Source organism: Platichthys flesus, chromosome 1 (genome assembly GCF_949316205.1).
Source record: "Platichthys flesus chromosome 1, fPlaFle2.1, whole genome shotgun sequence".
Taxonomy (NCBI): Eukaryota; Metazoa; Chordata; class Actinopteri; order Pleuronectiformes; family Pleuronectidae; genus Platichthys; species Platichthys flesus.
Genome location: NC_084945.1, coordinates 12,462,717 through 12,488,522, shown reverse-complemented (window position 1 = coordinate 12,488,522; position 25,806 = coordinate 12,462,717). Strand labels below are relative to the sequence as shown.

Sequence of the window (25,806 nt, the reverse complement as noted above, 5' to 3'; positions counted from 1 at the left end):
GACACCAGCTCTTTCTAATACCAGCTGTTTTGTGTGTGTTGAAGTGGCTCTTCAACAAGTTGCTGCGATGTTTTGTCCTTTGTGTTTTGCTCCATGTGTGTGAGTCTGTAGGATTTCTAGTACACAGAGGGCTGTTGGTGACACCAGGGATCATTAGTACAACTGTCCTCTGAATAGGGAATTAATGTGTATAGAGAAGTTTTCACATCTTAGGCATGCCATGAGTTTGAAACACCTTGCAATCTGTTCAGCAGTGGGTTCACATTGACTCGGACTGATGTGGTTAGATCATGCATGCAGTACATTCCACGTCCTTCCTGGAATGACTAAAGCAGTGTATTTATTTCTTTTGTACAGCCTACAATGAAATGACAATGCATTTTGTAAAGCAAATGATTTTTTAAATGAATTTTGTAAATAGTGTTTTGGCTCTTGGTAAATCTAAGCCCTTTTTCAAACCACTACTTCTGTAAAAAACAGTTTGAGTGTCTGAGCGGCGCTGAAAACCTATTTTTACGCTAATTTAGCAAAGCTTTTAATCACATTTTCATGTCTCGTTATCTCAGGCACATTTCACTAAAGGCCTGCAAAGCTGTAGCCTATGCTCTGCAGAAAAATACGTGAAAACTGCAGGAAAACTCTCAATTGCAGCATCAGTGGGCTGCAATATTCCCTCTAATATTCTGTATTTGTTCACTAACGGCATGCAAGGGTCAGAACTTACAGGAATCACATGGTGTGTTTTATGGCTTAACATTTTGTAGCGCGAATGCTGTCAAAGAAAATGTGAGATTATCAGCGCTGTGATTTACTCAGAAAAAGTTCAAACTATGCAGACATTATGAATGTGAGAATTTCTCTGGGATTTCTGTCACTTTTGCTGTAGAAGTGTAAAGTGGTGGATCCTTATTCAACCAAATTGACTTGTAAAAAGCATCAAGTATTTCAGCAATAACTTTACATTTTCCTAACCATGATTCATAACTGTCTGTTTATTTTCTATTTTAATGTTTCTCATATTGCACAGTTTTAGCGATGGTATGCTTACTGTCTCAAATTAATAGTGCATTGAAAACGGTTGATTTTTCTATCATATTCTTTTTATTTGCATTATTGTAACCAATTCCAAACTTCATGAATCGACAGGCGATGCTCTGTTGCTTAATATATAAACTTTTCTGCGGCAGGGTAGTTAAATAAATGCTGAACTTGTTATAATATTCTTATTAAAAGGAGAGATGCTGCTTCCTTTTAAGCTGGAAAATAAGCTTGTTTTTTTGTCCTTATGGAGTTGCCATATTTTTTGTGCGAGGTACATCTTTGGGATGTAAGATGTGCCTTAAATGAATTACCTGACTTTCATGTAATTTATATTAATTTATTACGAAACTTTTTTGTTTAACTGAAACGTTTGAGACAACTGTTGTAGAGCCTAGAAAGTCTGTTTTTATTTTGTGCACTTCTTTTGAACATGCAATGAAAATGTTTTTTATATGCTTTTTTGTATACTGTACCACAAACTAGAACTGTATTGTAATAAAAAGAAAATCAACTCAAAAAGAAAAATTGTTTGTGCTTATGTTCACCAACAGGGGGCGGGCAAGAGCTGCAAAGCAGTCGTGTTTTTCAGTGAGCTCATTCACATGAGACCCTTCAAATGTAGAGTTTGTTTTGGTTATTTCAGTTTCACACATCACTTTTTAATTTCTTTTAACCACATGTATGACCATGTTAAGAACTCTGCTACATTGCTGCAGCCAATACACTACATTGATATAACTGGTAGGTTAAACATTTTTTAGAAAATCCAGTTTTTTAAGATAAGGTGACTCGTTTTGAAGGCATGAATTATTCATAAAAACTGTTGTGACTGTCTTTGCGTCTACAGGGTCACAGTTATTTTCTTTCCTCTTATCTATTCGTAACAGTTTGAATTAGCCACTTGTTATCTGTTCGATGACAAATAAAACCACACCAACAGAATGTGATTGACTTGTGTGTTATCTTATTGTATATACTTCCACAACAGTTTATTGACATGTCTGGAGCTATCCCACCTTGCTCTGAGGCTAACTTGAACGTATTTCCCGCTAGAATTGTCACATTTACGATTTACAGAGGGTAATTAAACGCAGCGTAAGAGCCATTGTGATAAACTTGCGTTGCCGTGCAACCACGCTAGGTGCCATTCTCGAAGTAGCTCGTAGCTAAGTTAGATACATTAACTAAGATCACGAATGTTGTATGTATGTATTGTGAGTATGTGTTGTTTGTATGTATTGTAAGTCTGTATTGTGTGAATGTTTTGTAATTATGTATTATGTGTATATATTGAGTTTGTACTGTGAGTATGTATGATGTGTGTGTTTTGTGATTATCTAATGTGTGTATGTTTTGTGAGCATATATTGAATATGTAGGTATTGAGTACCTATTGTGTGTATGTACTGTGTTTACATATTGTGAGTATGTTTTGTGAGTAAATATAGTATTTATTGTGTGTATTTACCGTGTTTATATTTTGTGTGTATGTTTTGTGAGTATATTGAGTATTTATTGTGTGTAGGTACCGTGTTTATATTTTGTGTGTATGTGTTTGTCACAGTTTTTCACAGTTTTAAGACACACTCGATCACGTTGGCGCAATAATACATTTTCCGGTTTCTGATTTCAAAATAAAAGACCTTTCCAGCGGTTCAATCGCATAACGTTTAACACATCCTCGCGGCGCTTCCGGTTCAGCACCGGCGATTTAATTGACTTGACGCAGCTGTCTCCTTCATTTTTTCTACGTGTACGTGTACGCGCGCGCACGCTCTCATTCTCGCTCTCTTTTAAACACACACACACACTCACACACACACACACACACACACACACACACACACTCTCCTTTCTCTTTTCAAAAGCCCCTTGTGAGCAGATTGACAGGCTAGAATGAAAATGAGGCGGACGCTCGCTCACGGCTTCAGTGCGTCCGCGTCCCTTTGAGCAGACGTCTCCACTTGGATCATATCACCATGGGACCTGCTCGGGCTGCGAGGGACTTTTGTTTGTTTTTGCTCTTGTTAAACAGTCGCCAAAGCGCTGCGCTAACAGAGACTCGAGGTGGGACTGTAGTGAGTGAGAGTGTGTGCGTGTGTATGTGAGTGCATGTGTTGTGTTTTTGCAGTCGTGCTACTTTACGCACGCTTTGAGGAGCGCGCTCTTGTTGTGTCTCTCCACTTTTTCAGTTTCTCGGCGTGTTGCTGCGTAAAGTGTCGCCATGGGATTTAACGTCCTCCTTACACAAATACGGTTTTTAGGACAGGTTTTGTTTTCTGTGTAACTTATTAACTTCCAGGTTAGTTCACCCAGGACGTTTTAAATTCCCTTCTGTAGATTACTACTATTACTATTAGTAGTAATAGTAGGGAGTTGTTATTGTTGTTTTCTTTTTAAGTTAAATCTGATTTTCAGTCTGCTGTCACAAACGTGCCCGACTTTAAAGTGCCCACATGATAAAAGTCCCAGCAGCTGAATGATGGCACTGTTTGAATGTGTTTGTGGGAGATAATTAAGACCCGTGTGGATTCCAGCAGATCCATGTGCAGAGGGAAGTGATGGCTGTCACATTGATGCTATTTGTCAGACCACTCCAGGCTCGTACAAGTGCACGTGCAAAGCAGGATTCCGAGGAGATGGAAAACACTGCGAAGGTAACGTGTCCCCTCTTTGATAAACATTCTTATCTGGTCTCCACATCCATCACATTTGGATGTTTAGGCTCTGGAACTTTTAATATGAACATGTTTTTTAATATTCACATCACCATGTTTATTCCACTGTGGCATCGTTTAGGGCCTTTTTCCTTTTTGTGATATCTGTGATGTTTAACCTTCTTATTCTTGCATCACACACATTCTCTGATTGACGCTATGACTGTTTGTCCAAAGACAAACCTTTTGGACTTTTGATCAACATTCATGTGTGTGTTGTGGCTTTGCAGACACCGATGAGTGCGACCTGGAGTACAATGGTGGCTGTGTACACGAGTGCAACAACATCCCAGGAAATTATCGTTGCACTTGCCACGACGGATTCAATTTGGCACATGACGGACACAACTGCCTAGGTAAGAGCGGCCAATGACCACTGAGTAAATAATCTTTGCCATGGCCTGAGGAGCTCATGTCTGTGTGGGCTGCTGGTCGGGAAGTTTTCTCCCACACACCCAGACTCCTTCTTCCACAGCTTTAGCCCAAACAGTTTGGGTTTTGCCTCGTCCAGCAATTTGAAACACTCACAAACATTTATGCTCCAAAATCTTTACGTTTGGGGGGGGGGGGGGGAAAGCCTTGATTGCATTTGCAGTGTTTGTGAACATGATTTGTACAAACACCGTTGAATCAATGCGATCAATCCTCTGTGCTGCAGATGTGGACGAGTGCAAGTTCAACAACGGTGGCTGCCAGCACACTTGTGTCAACACCATGGGCAGCTACGAGTGCCGCTGCAAGGACGGCTTCTTCCTCAGCGACAACCAGCACACATGCATCCACCGCTCTGTGGGTGAGTGAACTAACATGCCACTTTTTATGTGAACATCTGTGAGCCGGACAAATTCAACTTAAACATATTCTCTGGCCCTCAACAAAAAAAAAATCATGAAATCAGTGTCTCACTCATTTCTAAAAAGAGGGTTTAAGGATTGTTTGTGGATGCTTGTATGTGCTAATTGTCTTCAGCCATTTGGGGGAAAAAGGGGGACGGGGAACTATCCAGCAATTTCTCTAATGCTCACTTACAAATCTTCAGTCTGACAGCACAATGAGGGGTGACAGGTTCAAGCTGGCTCCCGTCACTGGGCTTTTATCCGCAGCAGCAACATGCTGTGGGAAAAAGGATCTCCGAGTCCCCGGAGAACAAAATAAGTTAATAACTGCGGCACTCGGGTCTATGTGGTCTGTGTCGCAGATTTGTCTGCAGGGCCTTTGTTTTGTCTCCTCGATTGAAGTCAACTTAAATGCAGGCACTTTCCACTCCATCGAGTCTTGACAGCCCTTTTAAACCCTGTGGACCTATCCACTCAGCTGTGACTCATCTGGATAAATGGCGTTTTCATAATCTCACTTTCCTGCTCAGAGCGTCGTGGAGTAGGATGCAGACTCCAGACCAGTTTGCAGAGCTCTGATTGCAGGGAATTCATTTGCAAACAACTTGCAGAATCAAAATTTTCTCTCTAGATGTGATGAAATGATAAATAACCCCGGGTTGGTGTTTTTTTGAATTGTGTAAAGCCTGAGAACAATCAGTGTCTTTGAGGACGGCGCACTAATCTCTCACTATGTGTGCCTTTGTGTGGAGCCGGTCAGTCACTGTAGGAGAGTTTCATTGTGTGCCCTCTCCCTCGTTCTCTTCACAGAGGGCCTCAACTGTATGAACAAGGAGCACGGCTGTGCCCACATCTGCAAAGAGACGCCCAAAGGAGGCGTGGCCTGTGAGTGCCGCCCAGGGTTCGAGCTGGCCAGGAACCAGAAGGGCTGCATCTGTACGTGCTCGGTGGCATGAGGCTAACTGCACACCTATACACACACACACACACGCACAGTGGGCTTCAAATGGCACGCTGATCATTTTGGCTCACGCTTGCATGTTGTTGCCCCCGCAGTGACTTGTAACCACGGCAACGGAGGCTGCCAGCACACCTGCGAGGACACGGAGAACGGCCCCATATGCAGGTGCCACATCAGGTACACCCTGCAGCCCGACAAGAGGTCGTGTGTAGGTAAGCGTGCTGTGCGTCGCTCCTTCAAACACACTTTCCATTTTTAATACACTCCTTTTTGAAAGCATCGCATCTTAATCTCTCTGATAGGTGTCTCCGTATTGTCTTTAATCCAGGAGCTCAGTCATTTTCAAACTCCTGCTGTGCAACTTTACGTTGTTTAAAGTCGCACATCCCTGATGGAAAATCCTAAAGGTAGCCTAAAGTATCTAGAATATTTCACTTTTTGGATTTTTCTAAATCAAGGGGCCATAAAGGGGGCCACATGTTACACAGATAAAATAGATGTCCATCATCCATGCAGGATTCCTGATTCAGTAAGATGCTCATTTCATTCTTTGTTTACTCTTCGCTCAAAGCCACACGTCCTTGAATATATATTTTAAGAAAGTTGTTCCTTGTTAAGGCACATTGTGTACTTCAAAAAAGCTTGGGAAATCAAAACTCTTAATAAATTAACATATTTATGTTGGTAAGTGTCTTCAGGGGCCAATCAGAAACTCAGCTAGGACCAGTGCCCCCTGACCACGCCCCTGTTTCAATTTGATATTATGGTGATATAACAAAAAAATATTGTACTATGAACGGTTGTGAAGATAGACATTCCTAACTTAAAGTCCACTTAGCGGAATTTTCACATCCCACCATCTTCCTCAGTGAATGAAATTCTGAGCAGGGTGGATCTAGGTTGAAGTCAGGGGGAAAGAGTGGATCAAACAGAAACAGAAAGCTGATGAGAGAGGTTTGATTCATGTTCTGGCTTCTTGTTTGTGATAATTGTATTTCGGTAGTAAACATGGTTGAACTCGACCTGAGCTCGGGGAGAGAATATTCCAGGAACAGCTCCCACTTTGTTTCTTCAGTCAGTCAGAGACTATCTTGATGAGTGACTGAAATCACAGTAACTGGAACTATCTCCCTCTGTCAGCTCTCCTTGTTACGCACTGTGCCTGTTCCCACACAGCGGTTATCAGGGACAAGGATCCACTGTCAGTTATTGGGTAATATCTCTCCCTGCAGCAGCAGTGTGTGTGAGGTCCGGGCATATCAGTGCGACGTTGTCTCCAGATTCTCTCAACTGATGTGCTGTGTTGTCTGACACGCGCCATGCCACTACAAGCTGAATATCTCGAGTGTACACATGCATCTGCTTACTGAGCGGTGGCCGACACAAACAGGAAGTCAGCAGAGGAGTCACAGTGTTTGTGTTGTTTCCTCGTCTGTGCTTGTTTGTGTGTTTGTTGGCTGGATTGTGTTAAAAAAGTACCAAACCGATTTCCATGAAACTTTGTGGACGTGTGGAGCATAAGGAAGAACAAACTAGATTCTGGTGTGGATCCGGATCTGGGGGCGGTTTCAGGAATTTCTTTTCACTTTCCTCAACACTTTCTCAGTAAAACATTATATAATAGGCGCTCTCTTATATCTCCACCCTGGCCCAACAGTCCCCGTATGAAACCACATTTGGATTCAATAGATCCTGATTTTTATTGACATCTGCACCGAAATGCAAACATTCATTAATCAGTCCCCTAAACATGCCTGATTTTTACTTTATTTGATTCTCTGAGAAATCGATGAAAATATTATTAAAGTCCAATTTCGTTCAAATTTTTTGAAAGTGAAGAATATTCCTGGATCTGCCCCTTGATCAGAATCTGCTCCTAAATGAAATGTTTGCTTACTGGACTCGTACCACATTCTATCACCTAGTTTTGTGATAATCTGTCCAGTAGTTTTTGTGTTATCCTGCTCACTAACCAACTACCAGATTAACAAACAAACGCAGAAGAAAACATGTCCCTTGATGGGATTTGATTGAATTTAAGCGGACAACTGAGCTTTGTCGGAGGGATGTGCTCCAATGAGTGCCAATCCAGTTTTTTTTTTTTATGTAGTGATTTTTAGTTTATCAGTCTTAGTAATACAGGTTGTGTTTCTGTGTCTCAGAACGGGATGAGGCCACCACCGAGCCCTCGGACAACAACGCCACATCCATCACTGAGGTGGACAAGCGGGTCAAGCGAAGACTGCTGATGGGTAACGATTGCACCCTCCTCCATTCAGGGGCCTGACTTTCTGTTTTATGTGACGGCGCGTCGAGCTGCCAGGAACCACCGAGGGGTGTCGAACAGGGGAGAGGAGCAATGTCTAGTAAACCCCAGGCATTCCTCAGCCGTTTGGAGCAAACTGTGAAATGACTGTGCAGTGGCTTCCTCGCCCCCAGCTTCCACCCTGAATAACATGCATTTGTGACAGTGTGGTACATTTCACATTTTCCTTCCATTTGGGGAAGGGCAGCGTGTGAATCTCGTCTTGTATCGTTAGTATTTATCAGTGGTGTGATTCTGGGTGGGTCCACACATGAAAAACAAGATATCTTTGGCACCAGCTCTGGGAGTCTTGCCCTGTGTTATAGATAATACATGTTAGCTGTGATGTGTGGCTAACCTATATGTGTGTGTGTTTTCTCTACTGTTAACTATACAAACCAGGCAGCAGCGCTTCATTCGTCTGTTTCCACCAGCATTTATAAATGCGCTTAACAGCATCTAACAGTATTCAAAAGCATGAGAAGAAACTGTATATTTGATGTGATGGATTCTCGGGTGTTTTTAAGAATATAATGTTCAGTAGATCAAGGTTCTGTTTTGTTTAGGTTCTAACATCTGACGTTGGGAAATAACGCACAACCAAAGTCATTCACACACAATCATGCTTTGTGTTGCACTTTCAGAAACCTGCGGCGTGAACAATGGGGGGTGTGACTGCACCTGTAAAGACACAACCACAGGCGTGCGCTGCAGCTGCCCCGTGGGCTTCACCCTGCAGCCGGATGGGAAAACATGCAAAGGTCAGGCTGGCAGTCCCCCCCCCAAAAAAAAAATAAGAGAGCACGAGTGTCTTGGTGCTGCCGCCCTTCAGCTTTGTGCATTTGGAAGTGTTGTTCCAGTGTTGGTGTCAGGATGTCGCTTTGTTTCCTGCAGATATTGACGAGTGTGAAATTCACAACGGCGGCTGCGATCACTTCTGCAGGAACACCATCGGCAGCTTCGAGTGCAACTGCAGGAAAGGCTTCAAGCTGCTCACAGACGAGCGCTCCTGTCAAGGTAGAAAATCAAATCCTTCTCCTGTCTGTTTACCTCAAACTCTGCACAAGCCAATAAAAATCAGTTGGGAGTAAATGTATTTGCTTAAAACAGATGGAATAGAAAGGGACATCATGACTTAAGGTGTTTGTGACATCCATTGCTCATAATTTCATCATCTTATAATGATCATTTTTAAGTCTTGATCTCTTTTAAATTGTTTTTCTAAATTGATTAGGCAAGATTTTCTTTCTTTTGTAACTTATCAGAATATGTCGGCGGGTTTTACTTCAAGGTTGAAAAATGGCAACAAAACATCAAATATATTTTACCTTGGAAAATATGTTTTTGTCTGCATTTGTTTGATAGTTAGCAGGATTTAGCTAAAGTACTCAATCGATTTCCAAATTCCACATTTTGTGGAGGGGTGGGGCATGAGCCAAAGAAGAACCCATTATATTTTAATATTCAGAGGGGGAGCCAGGAATTTATTTTCCTCTCTTAAAAATCATTTTTCGACATTTTTGTTGTTTTTTCAGAGAAAAATGTATGGATCCTACGGAAACAATCTGGCATGTTTAGGAGACTGATATTTATGAGTGTGTGTGCAATTTGGTGTCGATCCAAGTAAAAATCCAGATCTAGTGAATTTAAATGTGGTTTCACGATGGGACTGTTGGGGAGGTGTACGCTCTCAGAGTGCTATTCTAGTTTGGTAATGTGGCTACTGCTTCATTTACCTTCAGATCAGAATTTATGTCTTTAATGAGGCTTATCTGATGCATGTGTAAATACATAAAGGAGTCTCAATGAGTTACTACCTCCAGTGGCCCTGTACACGTCACATTTTCCCTCAGTGGGAAAGTGCAGGATCAAATGCTTATGTGTGTCTGTGGGTGGGAAATCCCTCCTCGTGAAGATTGCAACTGGCTGCCCTGCTATTATGTCATCTGTCTGATTCTGATTACAGATATAGATGAGTGTTTTTTTGAGCGGACATGTGATCACACGTGTGTGAACTCCCCCGGTGGTTTTCAGTGTCTGTGCAACAAAGGCTTCACCATGTATGGACTGGCCCACTGCGGAGGTGAGACCCTGTTAGGTGGAGGGAGGTATACATAACAACTTGAGCGTAACACACAAGTGCTAAAAAGCATACAAATGTGAGTGCTCGCTCATTGATGTGTTGCTGTGAAATGGAGCCTGTAATCATAGTAATGATTTTTCTTCTTTTTCCTCTCAGATATAAATGAATGCAGCGTGAACAATGGCGGCTGCGAGCAGGGTTGTGTGAACACCATGGGTGGATTTGAGTGCTTTTGCCATCCTGGCTATAAGCTGCACTGGAACAGAAAGGACTGCATCGGTAAGCTGGTGCATCTGTTGAGTGCTGCTGTTCTGTCTGTGGAGCAAACGTGATGCAGATCTGTGCCACATCCAACATTCTGCACTAAAACCTGGGGGACAAAAACAGGAGATACTTTGAATTCTGCTCTCTTTTTTTTCCTCTTTAATTCTCCGTCACCTGATTTGTCTTGTGTTTTGAGTGAAACATCCAAAGTGCATCGAGGCTGTCGGAGCTGTCAGGACGCTGGGCCGTGTCTCGTCCTCGTTTGTTGCAATGAAAGGTTTTCTTTTTTACCCTCGAGTTTTGTTGTGGTTTCCATCTAGAGGCTGAGGGTTCACCACCTGCCAAGCCGCCCTCTAAACCCACCTTGAACTGCAGTAAGCAGGCGGGGGGGGACCGCTGCTTCCTGACCTGCCAGTCCCAAGTTCACATCACAAGCGGTGAGTTGGATGAATCAGATCAACACACCTGGTCAGGCCACGATGATTTGTGTGATTTCTAACTTGATATCCATAAAATGAGCTCTGCACGGGAGAGAGTTTCATGCTGAAGTTTCAAGGTTTGTACAAACTGCAGTCAAAGAAAACTAAATCATTTCACCTTGAGATCCATTTTTCTTTTTGAAGGTTTTCTTCTCATCAACCACGAATGATTTGCAGAATTACTGAACACACACAGCACAGGAATCACTGTCAGTTTTGTTTCATCGAGTATAACAAACATAAATATTATCCCACTTTGCTGCAGTTCGTCAACATTTAAATAATCATTTTCATTTGTGCAATGTTTCAAACAGATACGTTAAGATACAAAAATATCTAAATTTTTACTTTGATTTATCCTCAATGGCTAAATTGTTTGGCTTCCATAACACTCCTAGTTCAGGATACTGATTTGAAAATGTAGTGGGACAAAACATTTCATAGATACCAATAACAGGCTTGATGTGAATTGCCTGCTGAAAGTGCAGACTGCTAGAAGTAGTTATCTACTTCCTTAAAGTCTATCTAAATTAAACTTGGGGTATTTTTGGTTGTGTCTTTGGTTCTCATGTTAACTTCAAACAGGGATGACTGGATGTCAATGGAGGTCGGACACAGTCTATCATACACTGAGGCTCCTATACAGCTTCCATGGTGAATAATAAGATGAATGACTTCAGTTCATATGACGGGACTCTCCTCAGTCAAGTGCCAATAAGACTCAAACAGCACAGAACAGGTTGGGCATCTCCTGGTGCAGATAGGTTCTAGCAAAGTGAAGTTAAATCATGCTAATGGGAATGAGTAAGTTAAGCTGGTCTACCCCTGTGAACGGTCGGCGGCATCTGTCCGCAGAGAGATGGTTTCGTGTTCCTACATGCTTCCTATTTGCTCTCTCACTCGCCTTTTGTGGCCCTGACTTTTAGGGACGGAGGATTCCTACACGGTGACCTGTGGAATGCCTTTGCCCTGCTTGGCTGACGCACAAAAGAACAACAGTGGCTTGCATTGCTTGGGCAAGTACAAAACATCCCAGATTTACATCGATCTTTCCGCTCTGCCGCACAAAACCGGAACTCAGGAAACAACTCAGGCTTTCCTTGCCGCCAGGTGATATAAAGGTAGATCAAAATAACAAGATTTGTTTCTGTTCCAGGTCCAGAAATGGCCGGTGCTCCGCGCATTAAGACAACAGCCACCTTTAAGTCGGGCACTGGGAAGTGCAACTTGAAACGAAGTCAGGAGAAACTGAAGGAGAGCTTAAACGCTGCACATTCAGGTACAGAGGTTGCCACACAACAACCCCAAAACATCCGCACACGAGACAGGATGCAGATAGACAAGCTTTAGAGTTTCAGCCTCTTCGTGGTGTTGGTTAGGAAAACATTTTGGGTTTACCGAGAACTGTCAGCATCTAAAACCACAATCTTTCGGAAGATAAAGCAGATCTGAAAGGCTGTAAACCAAAACAACCCAAAGGCAAATGTGAAAGAAATTTGTGGCTAAAGGGATGTGGCTCAGCGCCGCACTTTGAATGGCAGTGACAGGGGCGGATGTAATTAGCCGTAGCATGACATTCAGCTAGCTCAGACCCAGCTATCATTCAAAGGGCCCACTAATCCAGATTGGTACTTACATCTAATGGGTTCCTTCCTGACCCATAACACATCTTTCCACCAAGGTTCGTAATAATTCATCTAGTAGTAAACAACAATCATAAAATATATATAAATGGACAGAGGTGAAAACACAACCCGCTTGGACGAGGTCATTATTTGGAAGGCCTGCTTTTAAATTCATATTGTCATTCAAACATTTTCAATACTGAGGTACTGAAAATTTCTTTAACAGTTGTGCATTTGTGTGTGTGTGTGTGTGTGTCTCTGCTGGCTGTGGCGTGGTTGTGGGGGGGTGGTCGTTCCCTGGGTCCACAGATAGCAGGTTCCCCTTCACCGAAAACGTCCAGTTCAGCTACGTGAGCCTGCGCTGCTCCTCGTCCGGGCAGAGGACGCGCAGCCGCCACGGCAGGAGAGCCGGCGAGGAGGACGGCTCCTCGATCACAGCTGAGTTTGAGCTGGACGTGAACCTAGAGGAGGTAACAGGTTGGTTGGTCGCGCTGCACTTCTTGCCTGCTCTGTGACCTCTGTTCCTGGTTCTCCAACTCTGTCTCTCGCCGCTGTCCGTTCGTTACTAATCCAACCAAACTGTTAAAGTATCTCCTGTTTTGACTTGGTGGTGGTGGTGGTGGGCTCTGGATGTGGGGCGTAGGGTCAAAGGGGCTTTTGTTTTGTTCTCTTGAATTCTATCTGAATGGTGGTCTAGAGTTTCCCTCCCCTGACTTGTTTTTAATGTGTGAATGCCTGAGCAAGCTTGTGGTCATCCAGGAATGGACTCAAAGTATACTCAAGGTGTGTGTGAGACATTTTGTGCCGGCAACAGTTGTGTTATCACGTTCCTCTCCCAGCAGAGGGCTGCGACCTGAGCTGCGTGCGCCGGCGCTCGGAGAAGAGGCTCAGGAAGACCATCAGGACCCTGAGGAAGTCCATCAACCGGGAGCAGTTCCATCTCCACTTTGCCGGCTCCGACTACGAGCTCGCCAAGAATCCCGAGCAGCCAGTGGAACTGACGGGACACTGTGTGGGCGGAAAGGGGCTGATGGGCAGGAAATGTGGTGAGTTTGATTTTTTTTTTTCGGTTTACCTTCAGTTCCCTTTGTCAGTCAGTGCAGGAGGAGATGAAGTTCGGGACATGCCGCATTCAGCCAGCGTTCTGTTCATCTCTGCAAAGCATAGAACCCACCACTCGTGTTGCACCTAAAAAGGCAGCGATGCCTGTGGGTTGGCCCGACGCACACACACTCGACTCCCAGTCACGACTTTAAGTAATTGAAATGGTCCATGCCAGCGAGATATATTTAGACTGGCTGGTTTAATGATTGGATTCGGAGCAGGTGTTGGCCAGATGAGTGCCGTATTTGGTTTGCAGACATGCCATAAAGAGCTGGTTGGAGGGCAGAGCGAGCTCGCGTTGAAGAACAGAGGGACTGTTGTTGGTCTTCTGCGCCCGTGAGATCTTCCAGCATCTCCCTCGGATAAGAGCGTAACGTGGGGGCCGCGGGAAGCCCCCTCCTCCCCGGTGGTTGCTGCCTCTCGAGTTTGGGTTTTATATACAAGTTGTGGTGGAGAAAATGTTCATTAAATACGACCACACAATGTCGGCATTAGAGCGCCGAGGGCTGGCATGTGTTTTTTCTGGCCGTGGGCAGCGTGTGCCCCTGGTTTGGGGCCTCACAGTAAGTTTTTCTTTGCCTGCCGCACAGCCTCTCAATATCAGCGAGAGGAAACCGGTGCTTTTCTTCCGCCATGATGTCTAAATATTTACTCAGTCGACATGCGCTGTGTTCGACACATGCCCGTCTACTGCCAGTGTTCGAGAACCTGATGTAGCCATAGGTCTTTCATAAACTCCACACACACGTTTCAAGTCACATTTTTGTACCGTTGATGGACGTGTTATTGTTCTTTGCGGGTTAATTGGAAACCAAAACACTCCTGAAGCTTTCCGGCAGACATCTGAGGTTGTTGAAAGAAAATCATCAGCTTTACACATCATCAGCTTTAAATTTGCAGCACTTCTCCTCGTAACCGCGGTTCTTTTTTTTCTTCTCTTTTTTTTGCGGGGGGGGGGGGCTCGACATCAACATCAAAGTCTCTGCCGCTGATTGGCTGCGCTGATGTGATTTTAACCTGAACTGCCCCTGTGTGCACTATATCTCTCAGTAACACAGGTCTTAAGTGTCTTGATTCCTTAACTCCCCGCTACGCTTTCAGGTCAACATTAAGCAGTCTATTGGCCGTGGCAGGGGTGTAGACATGTAATTTGGGAGAGGAGGCGGGGGGGCTGAAAGGCATTCTTCTTAACCTCCAGCTCTTTAAAGGAGCTATATTTTCCCCCTCCTCCCCCACCTCCAGCTCTGGCTTAGCTCGGAGCGCAGTTTAGTCCTTTTCAGTGCCCGTTCCATTGAAAACACCCTTTTGGGGTTTGTTCTCACTGCCTCCGAGGGACGACAGCACAGCATCCCTATGCATTTGGAGAAAATATTCTTTTCTGTTTTAGGTGTTTTTCTCCTTTTGAATCAGTGTTGTGATGCATTCAGGCTCCTGTTTGCATCAGTTTTTACTCCAGGACATTGCCTTGTTTCAGATTTTATATTTATCATAAAAGATACGATAAAGCCGACTGATTCTATAAATATTTAGTTGTTCAGTTATTTGTTACTAGAGATTATTTGAAAAGGAAAACGAGAGCGAAGTGCAGCAGTCGAGATCGGGATCCAGAGATGACGTGAATGTCGCCCGTCCACGCGCTAGCGTCCGTTTGGGCGAAGTAGTCGACTTGTTTGCGTGTTTGTTTTAACATTGAAGATGTTTAGGAAGTCCTGTTGATTCAAGCTGGCAGTTTGAGTGCTGCGTCCCCCCTGCCCCCCAGCTGGGGCCACTTTGCATGACCCCCGGCAACTAAACTGCTGAAGAGAATTGACTTCAGCCACACCATGGGAATCAATTAGCATCAGCTGTTTGGGCCTCCGCTTGATGGGCGCGAGCAGCGATTGGGCCAAGCCCGAATGGGGGGATTCAGAAACCTGACCCCTTTTATTGGGTTCAGCTTCTAACCACTGTGATACCGTAGTGTTTTCCTATGTCATCAAGTAGGCAAAGACTGGGCCCTTGAATAGAGGTGAAAGGTCTTTTAAACCTCTTTGGGGCCATCAATTCGAGGACTCTATAGAAGCGTCCTTTGCATTTGAAAGGCTTCAAGGTTTTTTTTCCTTTCACTCTCACTCTCTCTCTTCTCTCACTGCTTCCCTCTGTCAAATAAAAGCTGTTAGGGGACAATGCAGTGATGGCTCCTCGTGGTCTTTTTAGAGTAAACAATGGGCTCCGAAAAACGGACCGCTCTTGAGAGAATTACTTTTTCGTGCTTAAGAGGGAAATCAAACTATTTGCTAATCTGGATCGACATAAAGCATGTGTGTGTTGAGATGGTGGATTCTCTGCTTACAGGCAGCTTAAATTTAAGGCAACAACGCATTTTGCTGCTAAAGACCCGGGACTTCATTGATTTATTGTTGTGTGAGATCGGCTTCTGTTTTCAAGTCAAGTTCTTAAGGCCCGCGTAGACAGAGGCAGTAATTCTCAAATTAATTACAGACATTACTCTGAATGGGAGGAACCAGGGCAAAACTGTGATTTAGTCCCTGTAATCAAGCCTTTGCACTTTGGTGAGATAAAAGGGAAATCCTCTCTTTGATTTGTTTCTATGTCTGAGGTGAGGGTGCGTACGGTGCTTATGGTTTTAAAGTTCCTCTCCGATGCACCGGCATGGCGATGTGTCAGATGTAGGGACACAAAGGCAGCTGTGGAAAGCGCCGCTGCTCTTTTGTCTCACAGTCTCAGTCATTTTGTCTGGTTTCATTAGGCTGTATTCTACACTTGTAACCTGTACGTTTTGCATTGGTTTTAAAATGATTTTAGTAGTTTATAAGGCACTACTCAGACTTACACCAAACTCCTGTGCAGAAGGCCCCTCAGATCCTCTGGTTCTTCTCTTTAAGTTGTTCCAGAGGCAGAACCAAATCAATTTTGATATGAATGGGAAAATTCTCATTGAGTGTCCCGGCCAACAGAGCAGGGCTGCAGACATGTAACAATTTACAATGAAAATAAAGAAAGAGTTAGGGTTCGGGATTACAGAATCACAAAAAACATAAAAAAAATATTCATTCATTCATCTAATTCATTCTAACCAGAAGCTCTGCAGTTCGATCCCACTCCACCCCATCTGTCTGCCGAAGTGTCCTTGGGCCAGATACTGAACCTTGAATTCCCCTCGAAGAAAAATAAAAGGGCTGTGGCTATAACCTGTACTGTAAAGCACTTTGAGTGCTCAACAAGACTAGAAAAGTGTGATTTTATACAAGTCACAAAGGCAACAGGAGACAGTCAAAACATCCTCTGCCATATTTGCCTGGTTATGAGTAGTTTTAAATCACTTTAGATGCATCTTATAAGACAAGTTGGCAGAATACTTATTTACAAATCCTAATTCATGATTATCTCATACTCCTGAGTATTTATTAGTATTTCTCTGTTCACACCTATGGAGAGCATTTAAAGCTGAACTGCTTCCTTCTCAAAGCACTGTGCTCCGTTTCCTGCACCTCAGTTTAAACCACATCTAATACGTGTAATATTCATGGGTGGGAGCAGATCCCTCCAAACTGTCAACTGATCAGATCAGTAAATATCTTTTAATGTGTTATGGGCGGTGAATAATGAAGTGGCTGCTCTTCATTGTGTTTATCCAGTCTAAGTATGTACACAGTTCTGTTTGGTTACACTTAAGAGGTGTCTGATGAAGTCCCGGTTACTTTACATTAATGGTCTCGTCGTGCAATTGAGCCGCTGTATTTGCAGTGTAAACGTGCAGTGTGGTTAGGGCTGTTTGGTTTTGTGTAGCCAGGGGCCACACTGCTGTATTTGTGGATTCCCGTCAGCTTTTCACGCCTTCTATCTCCCCCCCCCCCCCTCTTATGATGTGAGGAGTCGAACGCCGGCTAACACTGATCCCTCCTAAAGTGATGTAAAGCACAGGTTCACACACGCCACTCTGTTGTGAGACTCTTTAAGTGTTTGTTTTGGGTTTCTGTGAAGAATCTTTGATTTCACCGCTCTTAAATAATTAGCTTAGCGATGACAGTATTCTTTCAGAGAGGATAAAGATGTGTTCAAGTATTTAGACACATGGCTCACCAGAGCACTAAGACCCAACCATCAACGACGGGAAATGACGAACAACCACAAACATGGCAAAACTAAGCTCAATTTGCTTTGTGTCTGTGTGCGTGTGCTACAACTAAGTGATTGAAGTAATCGCCTTTAATCCGTCTTTCCTGTGTTGTCTGTCAGTGAGGTGCAGTGTGGGTACTTATTACGACGCAGACCAGGGACGGTGTGTGCTGTGTCATGCGGGGACGTACCAGGGTGAGGAGGGACAGACGTCCTGCGAGGTCTGTCCCGGACCCGAGGGTAGAGAAGTGTCGAAGGTGGTCGGAGCTCGAAACATGTCCGAATGTGGAGGTGAGTCAGTGTTCAGCAGACGGAAACAGTAACTAACAGGATTTTTTTTATGTATAGAAAAACTTGTTTGTCTATGTAATATAATACTTGAAGCCTATTGTACCCCAAAGTGCTCTCACTGATAGTTGACTCAAGGCACAGCTGTAAGCTCTCGTGTTAGAAAATCAGTTTTTAAAACCAGTGGTGAGATGTAACAAAGTACATTTATTTAAAACTCGCAGAGCAAACATCAAGCTATTCCCTTAAAGGTCGAAGTAAGAGCTATATTCGATATTTCAAAAAATACATATCTTTAATTTTGGCACTTGGTGTTTCCTCTTGTCTGTAGTAACAATAGTGTAAATTGAATAGCCCTTAAGAAAACAAAGAACTTGGCAATGACACAAATGCATGAGCCAAAGCGAAACATGTTATAACATCTTGAACAAATAAAACTGTAGAAGCCATAAAAGCCCAACATGTAAATCAGTGCTCTGTGATTGTGAGCCACACAGGAAGCGATGGTGCCGTGATACAGATCTTCCTCTGGCAGATGTTCTGCTCTGTCTAAAGTCAAAGACGCTCCGGCTCAGATTTGAAAGATGGATTTGAATTCAAAACACAAAGTCTGCTGAATACAAAGCCCAAGGAGCCACCATGTTTTGGTCTCCTCCCGTGCTGTTATCGCTAAAAGGCTAAACCCCCGATCCCATCTCCTCTGACAGACTAAACAAGAAGAGCTATCAGCAGACTCCCACTGGCACCCAGTTTGTATTAGTCCCCCTGAAGACACAGTGGGTGAGGTGCACTGGGAGATGGCATCGTTCCATTAGCCTTTGCTTTAGCTTTGTCACTGGCTCTGATCTTAACAGATCAGGGGAGTTTTCCTCATGTAGCGCACTCTGAAGGTTTTGAAATCAAACTCATGCATCTGTCGCAGTTCCGAAAAGTTGTGTGTGTGTGCGTGTCTTCTGTGTATTGATCCAATGTTTGTGTGCGTTCAGGTCAGTGTTCCCCAGGCCAGTACTCTCATGACGGCTTCATCCCCTGCCTGCCCTGTCCACTGGGGACGTACCAGCAGGAGGTGGGCCGCACCACCTGCTTCCCCTGTGGAGGGAATCTTGCTACCAAGCGCAGCGGTGCGCTCACCTTTCAGGAGTGTGAGACCAAAGGTGGGAAAGTCATCTGTGTTGATGCAGGGTAAAAAAAACTTCATTCAGACCTGCTATTAACATCCTTCTCACAAGTGGACAGCTTTAAGTTCAGGAGGGAACCAGGACGCTGATCATGTGGCCCACATTCAGAGATGTCCCAGGATGTATTGCTGTGCTGTGTGAACATAAATATCATCAGGGCCATATTGAGGAAACGCCTACTCAGCTGTTTCAATGAACTGAAAATACTGGTTCTCTTTTCAGTGTTTCCCATATATTGATTTATTAGTGTCGACGCTCCCCCTCACTCTCATAATTGTCTCATTTGGTCTTTGCAAACAGAGATGACAGACAGTACATGTTTATTTGCATATCAAGGGAAATTAGATCAAAAATGTTTACTCAAGATACAAGTGGAGACCCACTCTTAACCCCAGGTGTTAACTGACGTACCCTGAGCCGTCCACTTTTAAATGGATCATGTCAAGGCCAGTTCTAATTTTGTTTTTGGGGTTTTCAAGGTTAGTTTTTGTTTAAGTGAGATGACACAAAAACAACTGAATAGATTTCCATTCAAGCTTAGTGGCAGGTTGTGGATTAGGGGTCGGATTCAGGAATTTCGTTTTCACTTTATTTAACATTGAGAGATTTTCACCAATTCCCCAGAGAGTTGTGATTCTTGATGAAAAAGAATCAGGCTCATTTAGGGGGCCTGTCTGGTTGGGGGCCTGTTGGGTCGGGGGCCTTGGCTGAGGTATGTGCTCTACTGAGTGCCAGTCTAGTTCTAGTTTCTTGGCTTCACATAAGTGGAGGGATTAGATGGACTGTTTTTAGCTGTGAACGTTTATGAAGACCTGTCAGGTTTATAACATAAAGTTGTTTTTAAAAACTCTTCTTTTACTTGACATCACATTAGTGTCATACAGTTTCTGAGTTTATGGATCTGTTTTGGGTGTTGACAGAAACTCTGCTGCCCTCTGCTGTTGACTTATTGTATGTACGTTATGGAGTTCATTTAAAACGAACACACTTAGTAGGTTTCAGTCTTTCATGAGCAATGGCAAAATATGTTTTTTAAATTCTTTATTTTCTCTTTTTTTTCTAGATTTATGTATTATCATAACTCTATAATGGCATTTGTAAAAAAAAAGCTAAAATGATTAAAAGCACAGATGCAAAGACACAAGCAGTGAATATTAGAAGCTATATATAAACTAACAGCCTCCTGCCGCTGTGTTTGGCTCCTGCAGTCCAGTGCTCTCCAGGTCATTACTACAACTCCAGCACACACCGCTGCATCCGCTGTCCGACGGGCACGTATCAGGCGGAGTTCGGTCAGAACTACTGTATGGCCTGCCCTGGAAACACCACCACCGACTTTGATGGCTCGACCAACTTCATGCAATGCAAAAGTATGTATGCCTGTGTACAGTAGCTCCTCTGAAGCACGCACAGGGAGAAAATACAGCAGCATTTTGGGGTAAATTGCTGTAACTGTGTTTTTTTTACAGACCGACAATGCGGGGGAGAGCTGGGGGATTTTTCCGGCTACCTCGAGTCGCCAAACTACCCCGGGAACTATCCGGCCAACATCGAATGCACTTGGACCATCAACCCGCCGCCCAAGCGCAGGATCCTTATTGTCGTCCCAGAGATCTTCCTGCCGATCGAGGATGAGTGCGGAGACTACTTAGTGATGAGAAAGAGCTGTGAGTTTGAACTTATCACGAAATTCAACCTGTTGTGGGGTTTAAAGCAGACATACCACAGTGCGCTGATCACAGATGCTGACATCCTTACCTCACAGCTCTGTCCAACTCTGTGACGACCTATGAGACCTGTCAGACGTATGAACGCCCCATCGCCTTCACCTCCCGCTCCAAGAGGCTTTGGATACAGTTCAGGTCCAATGAGGGAAACAGCGGGAAAGGCTTCCAGGTCCCATATGTGACATACGATGGTAAACAGGAATATGACATATGATTGCAGCCTCTGTCTCTCACTAAAGTCTGTTAAGATGTGTCACACTATAGAGCGGTTTATGGACTTTATCTGTTTCAGAGGACTATCAGGAGTTGATCGAAGACATCGTGAGAGATGGAAGATTATATGCTTCAGAGAATCACCAGGAAATACTCAAGGTATCCAGAGTTTGCCCCTTTTTTATAAAAGAGCATCATGTTTTGTGTTGCATCTAAAATTGTTATCAGAAGGGAAGGAATTTTGTAACTTGCAATGATAATTGATATACAATCAAATCTGCTGGACATGCGATCAAGTATACAAATATTTAGATATTTATCAAATATATATATTCAATATCAAAAACTTTAATTCTATAGCTCTTATCTAAACAAGGTCACAAAGTGCTTTACACAATACTGGGGCAGTTTTCTGCACCAGTTGCAGTCGTGACACTGAGAATTGACTGTTTCATGGAAATGGTTCATAGCAGTGGTCCAGACGTGAGAAGACAAAGGCTTGAATAAGCTTCACAGGTCAGGAAAAGACTGAGCTGGTTCAGTTTTGGCTCCAGTGTATTTCTTTGGTGAACATAACAAGATAAAATAAAGTTTTTTACATGGGTGTCTCTCCCAGATGTGTGTATCTGTAAATCCTGTATTTTTATCCAGTGAAGATGCAGCCCCCTCTGTTGGTGACATGTAGACATACAGACTGCTGCTGCTGCCATGGCAGTTTCTCTTCATATATTACATGTAATTAATGAACGACATCTTCTCCTCAGGACAAGAAGCTCATGAAGGCGCTGTTCGACGTGCTCGCTCACCCACAGAACTTCTTCAACTACACAGCTCAAGAATCACGAGAGATGTTCCCTAAATCCTTCATCCGCTTCCTGCGCTCCAAAGTCCTGAGATTCCTGCGCCCCTAGGAAGGGTTCTCACCATGTGTCTGGATTATAGATTAAATACCGGCCCCTGTATCAGCTTTTTTTCCAACTTGCCTCATAAAGAGTATTCTGTAGTTATCTGTTTTCACCTAGTGGGATGAGCTGACAATAAATTTTGAAACAGTTATCCTAAGAGAGAACAAGACATGACAAGCAAGTGAATTCCTAATGGGAGCTTTTAGAGGGAGAATAGATCTTCATGAGCATCCTCAGAACGGAAACCAGGTTCTCTTTCCTCTGTTTGGAAATTTGGAAACAAGTTTAAAAAAATGGTAAATAACTTCTTTTAGATTTTAAAGTCACGTCCCAGGATTCACCAACTGCAAGTCTGTATCTGAATATTGCTTAATATTCTACATGCCATCATTTTGAGACTCTTGTTGACAACATTGTGGATTAAAGAAAAAAAGGTAGCTAAACAGATGAATGTCAGCCAGTGTATCTATAGTTTGAACTTAGGCTACTTTCACAGGTAGAGACGAGTTGTTGACAGAAATCCTGCAAAATGACAGAAACAAATATAGCACAATGTTTTCATGGATAAATTGGTGCCACTAAAGATGTAGTGGCACCACAAAAGCAATTATCCTGATGAATCTTTTGTATATGATGTAAAAAGCTTTAGGTGAAACGCTAATGTAATGTAGCAAGTACATACATTTGGAAAGTATAGCATTGCTGCAACTGCTGGTGGCTTTTTTGGGGTTTTCCCCCCAAAATTTAAATAACAGTGGCTTTAATGCATTCATGAGACATCAGCTGCCTCACCAGTATGTGTCAGTACATTTTGTATTATGAACTAGCAACCAAAGACAACCGCTCACTCGGCAGAAAGTCAGAGATCTGCGAGTGATGTGATTTGAGGTCAGAGACCGTGGAAAGAGACGAGACATCCTGTAAAATAGAACTGAGCTATTCACCTGTCTTAGATGATACGTGTTTGTATATTTTCTATGGTTTTGTACATCTAATATGCTGTAAATAAAGATAGGAAACTTATTTTATGTTATTATTCCTCTCTCTCACTTTTTTTCGAGCACAAAGGGAACTTATAAATTGCCTATATGACACAGACACACGCATGACACATGCATCCATGGAAGGGATTAATCTTAATCCTCATCGTTGGACATTCATCCACCTGGCACCCGAATCCACTCCAGACAAATGTCATGCCAGCGGTAGGACGCACAAGCATAACCACAGAATGAAATCACATGTATTACTGTTGGCCTCATAAACCCCATTCCCTTGCTTTAAGCGATTGGCTCCTGAATGTTATTGGCAGACAACAATCAAGTTAAGTCAAGTTTGTCTGTCCCCGGCAGCTAGAGTCAGCGTTGTGCAAGTTCACACCTCTCATGAACTAGTTCAAAGTTCAGTTCATACACGTAAACATGAATAGTTAACGTTCATAATTCACCATTTAAATTCGGAACTAGTTCATAGCTCAGTTCATTTCATAGTTTTAAGGTGGAAAGTGAGAATGAAAGACTTAACTTGTTAAAGAAAACCTTATCCATCATTACCCCTTGACTTTACTGTCGGAATCTTTATCAGACAGTGTGTAAAAATCCCTCTCTGCTTTCTCTTGCCATCTGTATATGAGACCGAGAGCTGTTGTGTCGCAGGTATGGCCTGCCCCTTTAAGGAAAGTTTGTAGTGTGTGACGTAGTGCACCAGGGCATTGTGGGAAAACACGCCAAAAGTGACGGACCACCTAAAGGGGATGCGAGTGTGGCTCCTGCTGTATATCCGAGAAATGAAGTGGCCGCATTCCAAGTAAAGAAACATCTCCTCCTCCTTCTTCACGGAGCGGTCCGGACGGCTGGTTACCGGCCAGACAGCGAGCCAAGATAACCAGTGACAGGGGCGGCTCATGGTACAGGACATAGGAGACTGATTTATCATGACGTGACACATGCAAAATCTAAAATCCTGATGGTTTGACGTGAAAAGTGGTTTGCCTCTTTTCCTCCGGGAAGCGCCGCGGCCACAAACACACAAGCACATAAATCTCCTTTGGGGGGGTGACGGCTACAGGCTTGCGTAGGTTAGTCACCTGTGAAGACCATATAATTAACCCCTGAACCAGTGCGGAGAAATGAAGATGACGTTGAAAAGTTAAATATAAAAAAATTAATATAAAAATGAATATAATTTTTTTTTAAATTTAATTTAATTTAATTTAATTTAATTAAAAAAATTAAAAAAAAAAAAAAAACTGCGCGCGCACATCCTGCGCAGAAGCCCATTGCGCACATTCTGCGCAGAAGCCCACTGCGCACATTCTGCGCAGAAGCCCAATGCGCACATTCTGCGCAGAAGCCCACTGCGCACATCCTGCGCACAAGCCCACTGCGCACATTCTGCGCCGAAGCCCATTGCGCACATCCTGCGCAGAAGCCCACTGCGCACATTCTGCGCAGAAGCCCATTGCGCACCTTCTGCGCAGAAGCCCATTGCGCACATCCTGCGCGGAAGCCCACTGCGCACCTTCTGCGCAGAAGCCCACTGCGCACCTTCTGCGCAGAAGCCCATTGCGCACATCCTGCGCAGAAGCCCACTGCGCACCTTCTGCGCAGAAGCCCATTGCGCACATCCTGCGCAGAACCCCAATGCGCAGGAATTGCGCGCGCAGCTTCTTTTTTTTATTTTAATTTAAATAAAAAGATTTCCTTTTTTTTTTTTATATATAATTAATTTATATTTACATAGTGTAAGTTATTTTATAGGATAAATCCGGCACACATATTACAAGCTTGAAAATGGTAAGAGTGAGATTCGAACTTGGTTCCTTCGTGTTGACAGACGGACACTCTTCCGACTACGCCACATCGCCTGATTACTTCCAAGTGGTACTATAACCAAATTATCCGTGTCATTTTATGCTGCTTCAAAGAAAATACTTTCTACTTTATACATATATTAGACAGCCTTACTTAAAAGTTACTCTGATATTTTTGGCTTTTAGATACTGAATGATTTAACATACTTTAAAAACCTATTGTTAGAGAATAACCTAGTACTTTTCAACCTTGTCTTCGGACGCCTTACGCCGGGTTCACACCGGACGCGGAAGCGACGCCGAAGCGCCGCTGTTATGAGCCTGCAGATAAACGGCATTTCATATGTTGTTTTTCAAGCATAAAAATGACACATGTTGGGATGCTGTTGCAGTTAATTTTGGAGCAACAAGTACTTCACTAAACTGATTCCCAGTCTAGTGAATGAATCTGGAATCTTCTCTCAAAAAACATCCCCCACCATAGGGTTTGTAGTGTGAAGCTAATGAAATGTGTTTTATAAAGATGTGATCGAAAACGTCAGACCGAGTGAATCCACTTTATTTCAGCATGAGCAGAAAAAAATGAAGGGAGTTTCATTTCACTTCACATCAGTTCCTCATAGAAGCATGCTGCATACAAAGAGAGGTATAAAAAGCTACTCATTTTGGCAGCATAGTAGGGACATGCTGATGTCACCACCCGACCCGTGGCTCCGTGGACAGGCAAGCCAGCATCATTGCCAGGGCCGGCTCTGACCAGTGAGCTGAGCTCCCAACTACGGTTCGGAGCCGAGACACTGGCCAGAGAAGAAAACACTTGGAATACGTTGCTTGTTTGGCCTGCATATGTGTGCCATGAGTGATGGATAACGTAGTGCGAAGTACAGTTAGTTGATTCAGGTTAGGCTACATCGCGGACATTTTACGGGCACTGAGGAATGACATGGTGCAAGCATTCGATTTAAACAGCGTATCCCCTGAGGAGAAAGTGTTAAAATGTCTTGAACTGCCATTTCACAAACTATAACAACAAGCTGAACACTGTGCAAAAATGATTAATGAACACCTAGAAGCTCAGTTTGTGTTGGATCTATTGTCTTGTCACCTTATGTACCCCCCCCCCCCCCACACACACACACGCACGCACACA

The 25,806-nt window shown here is 43.5% G+C and overlaps 1 protein-coding gene across 5 annotated transcripts; it reads left to right on the top strand.

Annotated features, from left to right (window-relative positions):
- Positions 1-2,854: 2,854 nt before the first annotated feature.
- On the top strand, positions 2,855-22,877 carry scube2 (signal peptide, CUB domain, EGF-like 2). Of its 5 annotated transcripts, none has more exons than XM_062385078.1 (23): positions 2,855-3,107; positions 3,581-3,697; positions 3,988-4,113; positions 4,416-4,550; positions 5,404-5,529; positions 5,650-5,766; positions 7,717-7,806; positions 8,504-8,620; positions 8,754-8,876; positions 9,826-9,942; positions 10,099-10,221; positions 10,527-10,643; positions 11,612-11,701; positions 11,842-11,964; positions 12,620-12,787; positions 13,150-13,356; positions 17,654-17,824; positions 18,808-18,975; positions 20,208-20,369; positions 20,469-20,666; positions 20,765-20,917; positions 21,019-21,098; positions 21,704-22,877. In XM_062385078.1, the coding sequence occupies exons 1-23, from the start codon at positions 3,020-3,022 to the stop codon at positions 21,848-21,850; spliced, it is 3,063 nt and encodes a 1,020-aa protein (XP_062241062.1). In that variant the 5' UTR covers positions 2,855-3,019; the 3' UTR covers positions 21,851-22,877. The 5 variants fall into 5 exon arrangements, with proteins under 5 accessions (XP_062241062.1, XP_062241067.1, XP_062241055.1 ...); XM_062385083.1 differs by having other exon boundaries at positions 3,578-3,697; positions 13,153-13,356; XM_062385071.1 differs by having other exon boundaries at positions 3,578-3,697.
- Positions 22,878-25,806: the final 2,929 nt, after the last annotated feature.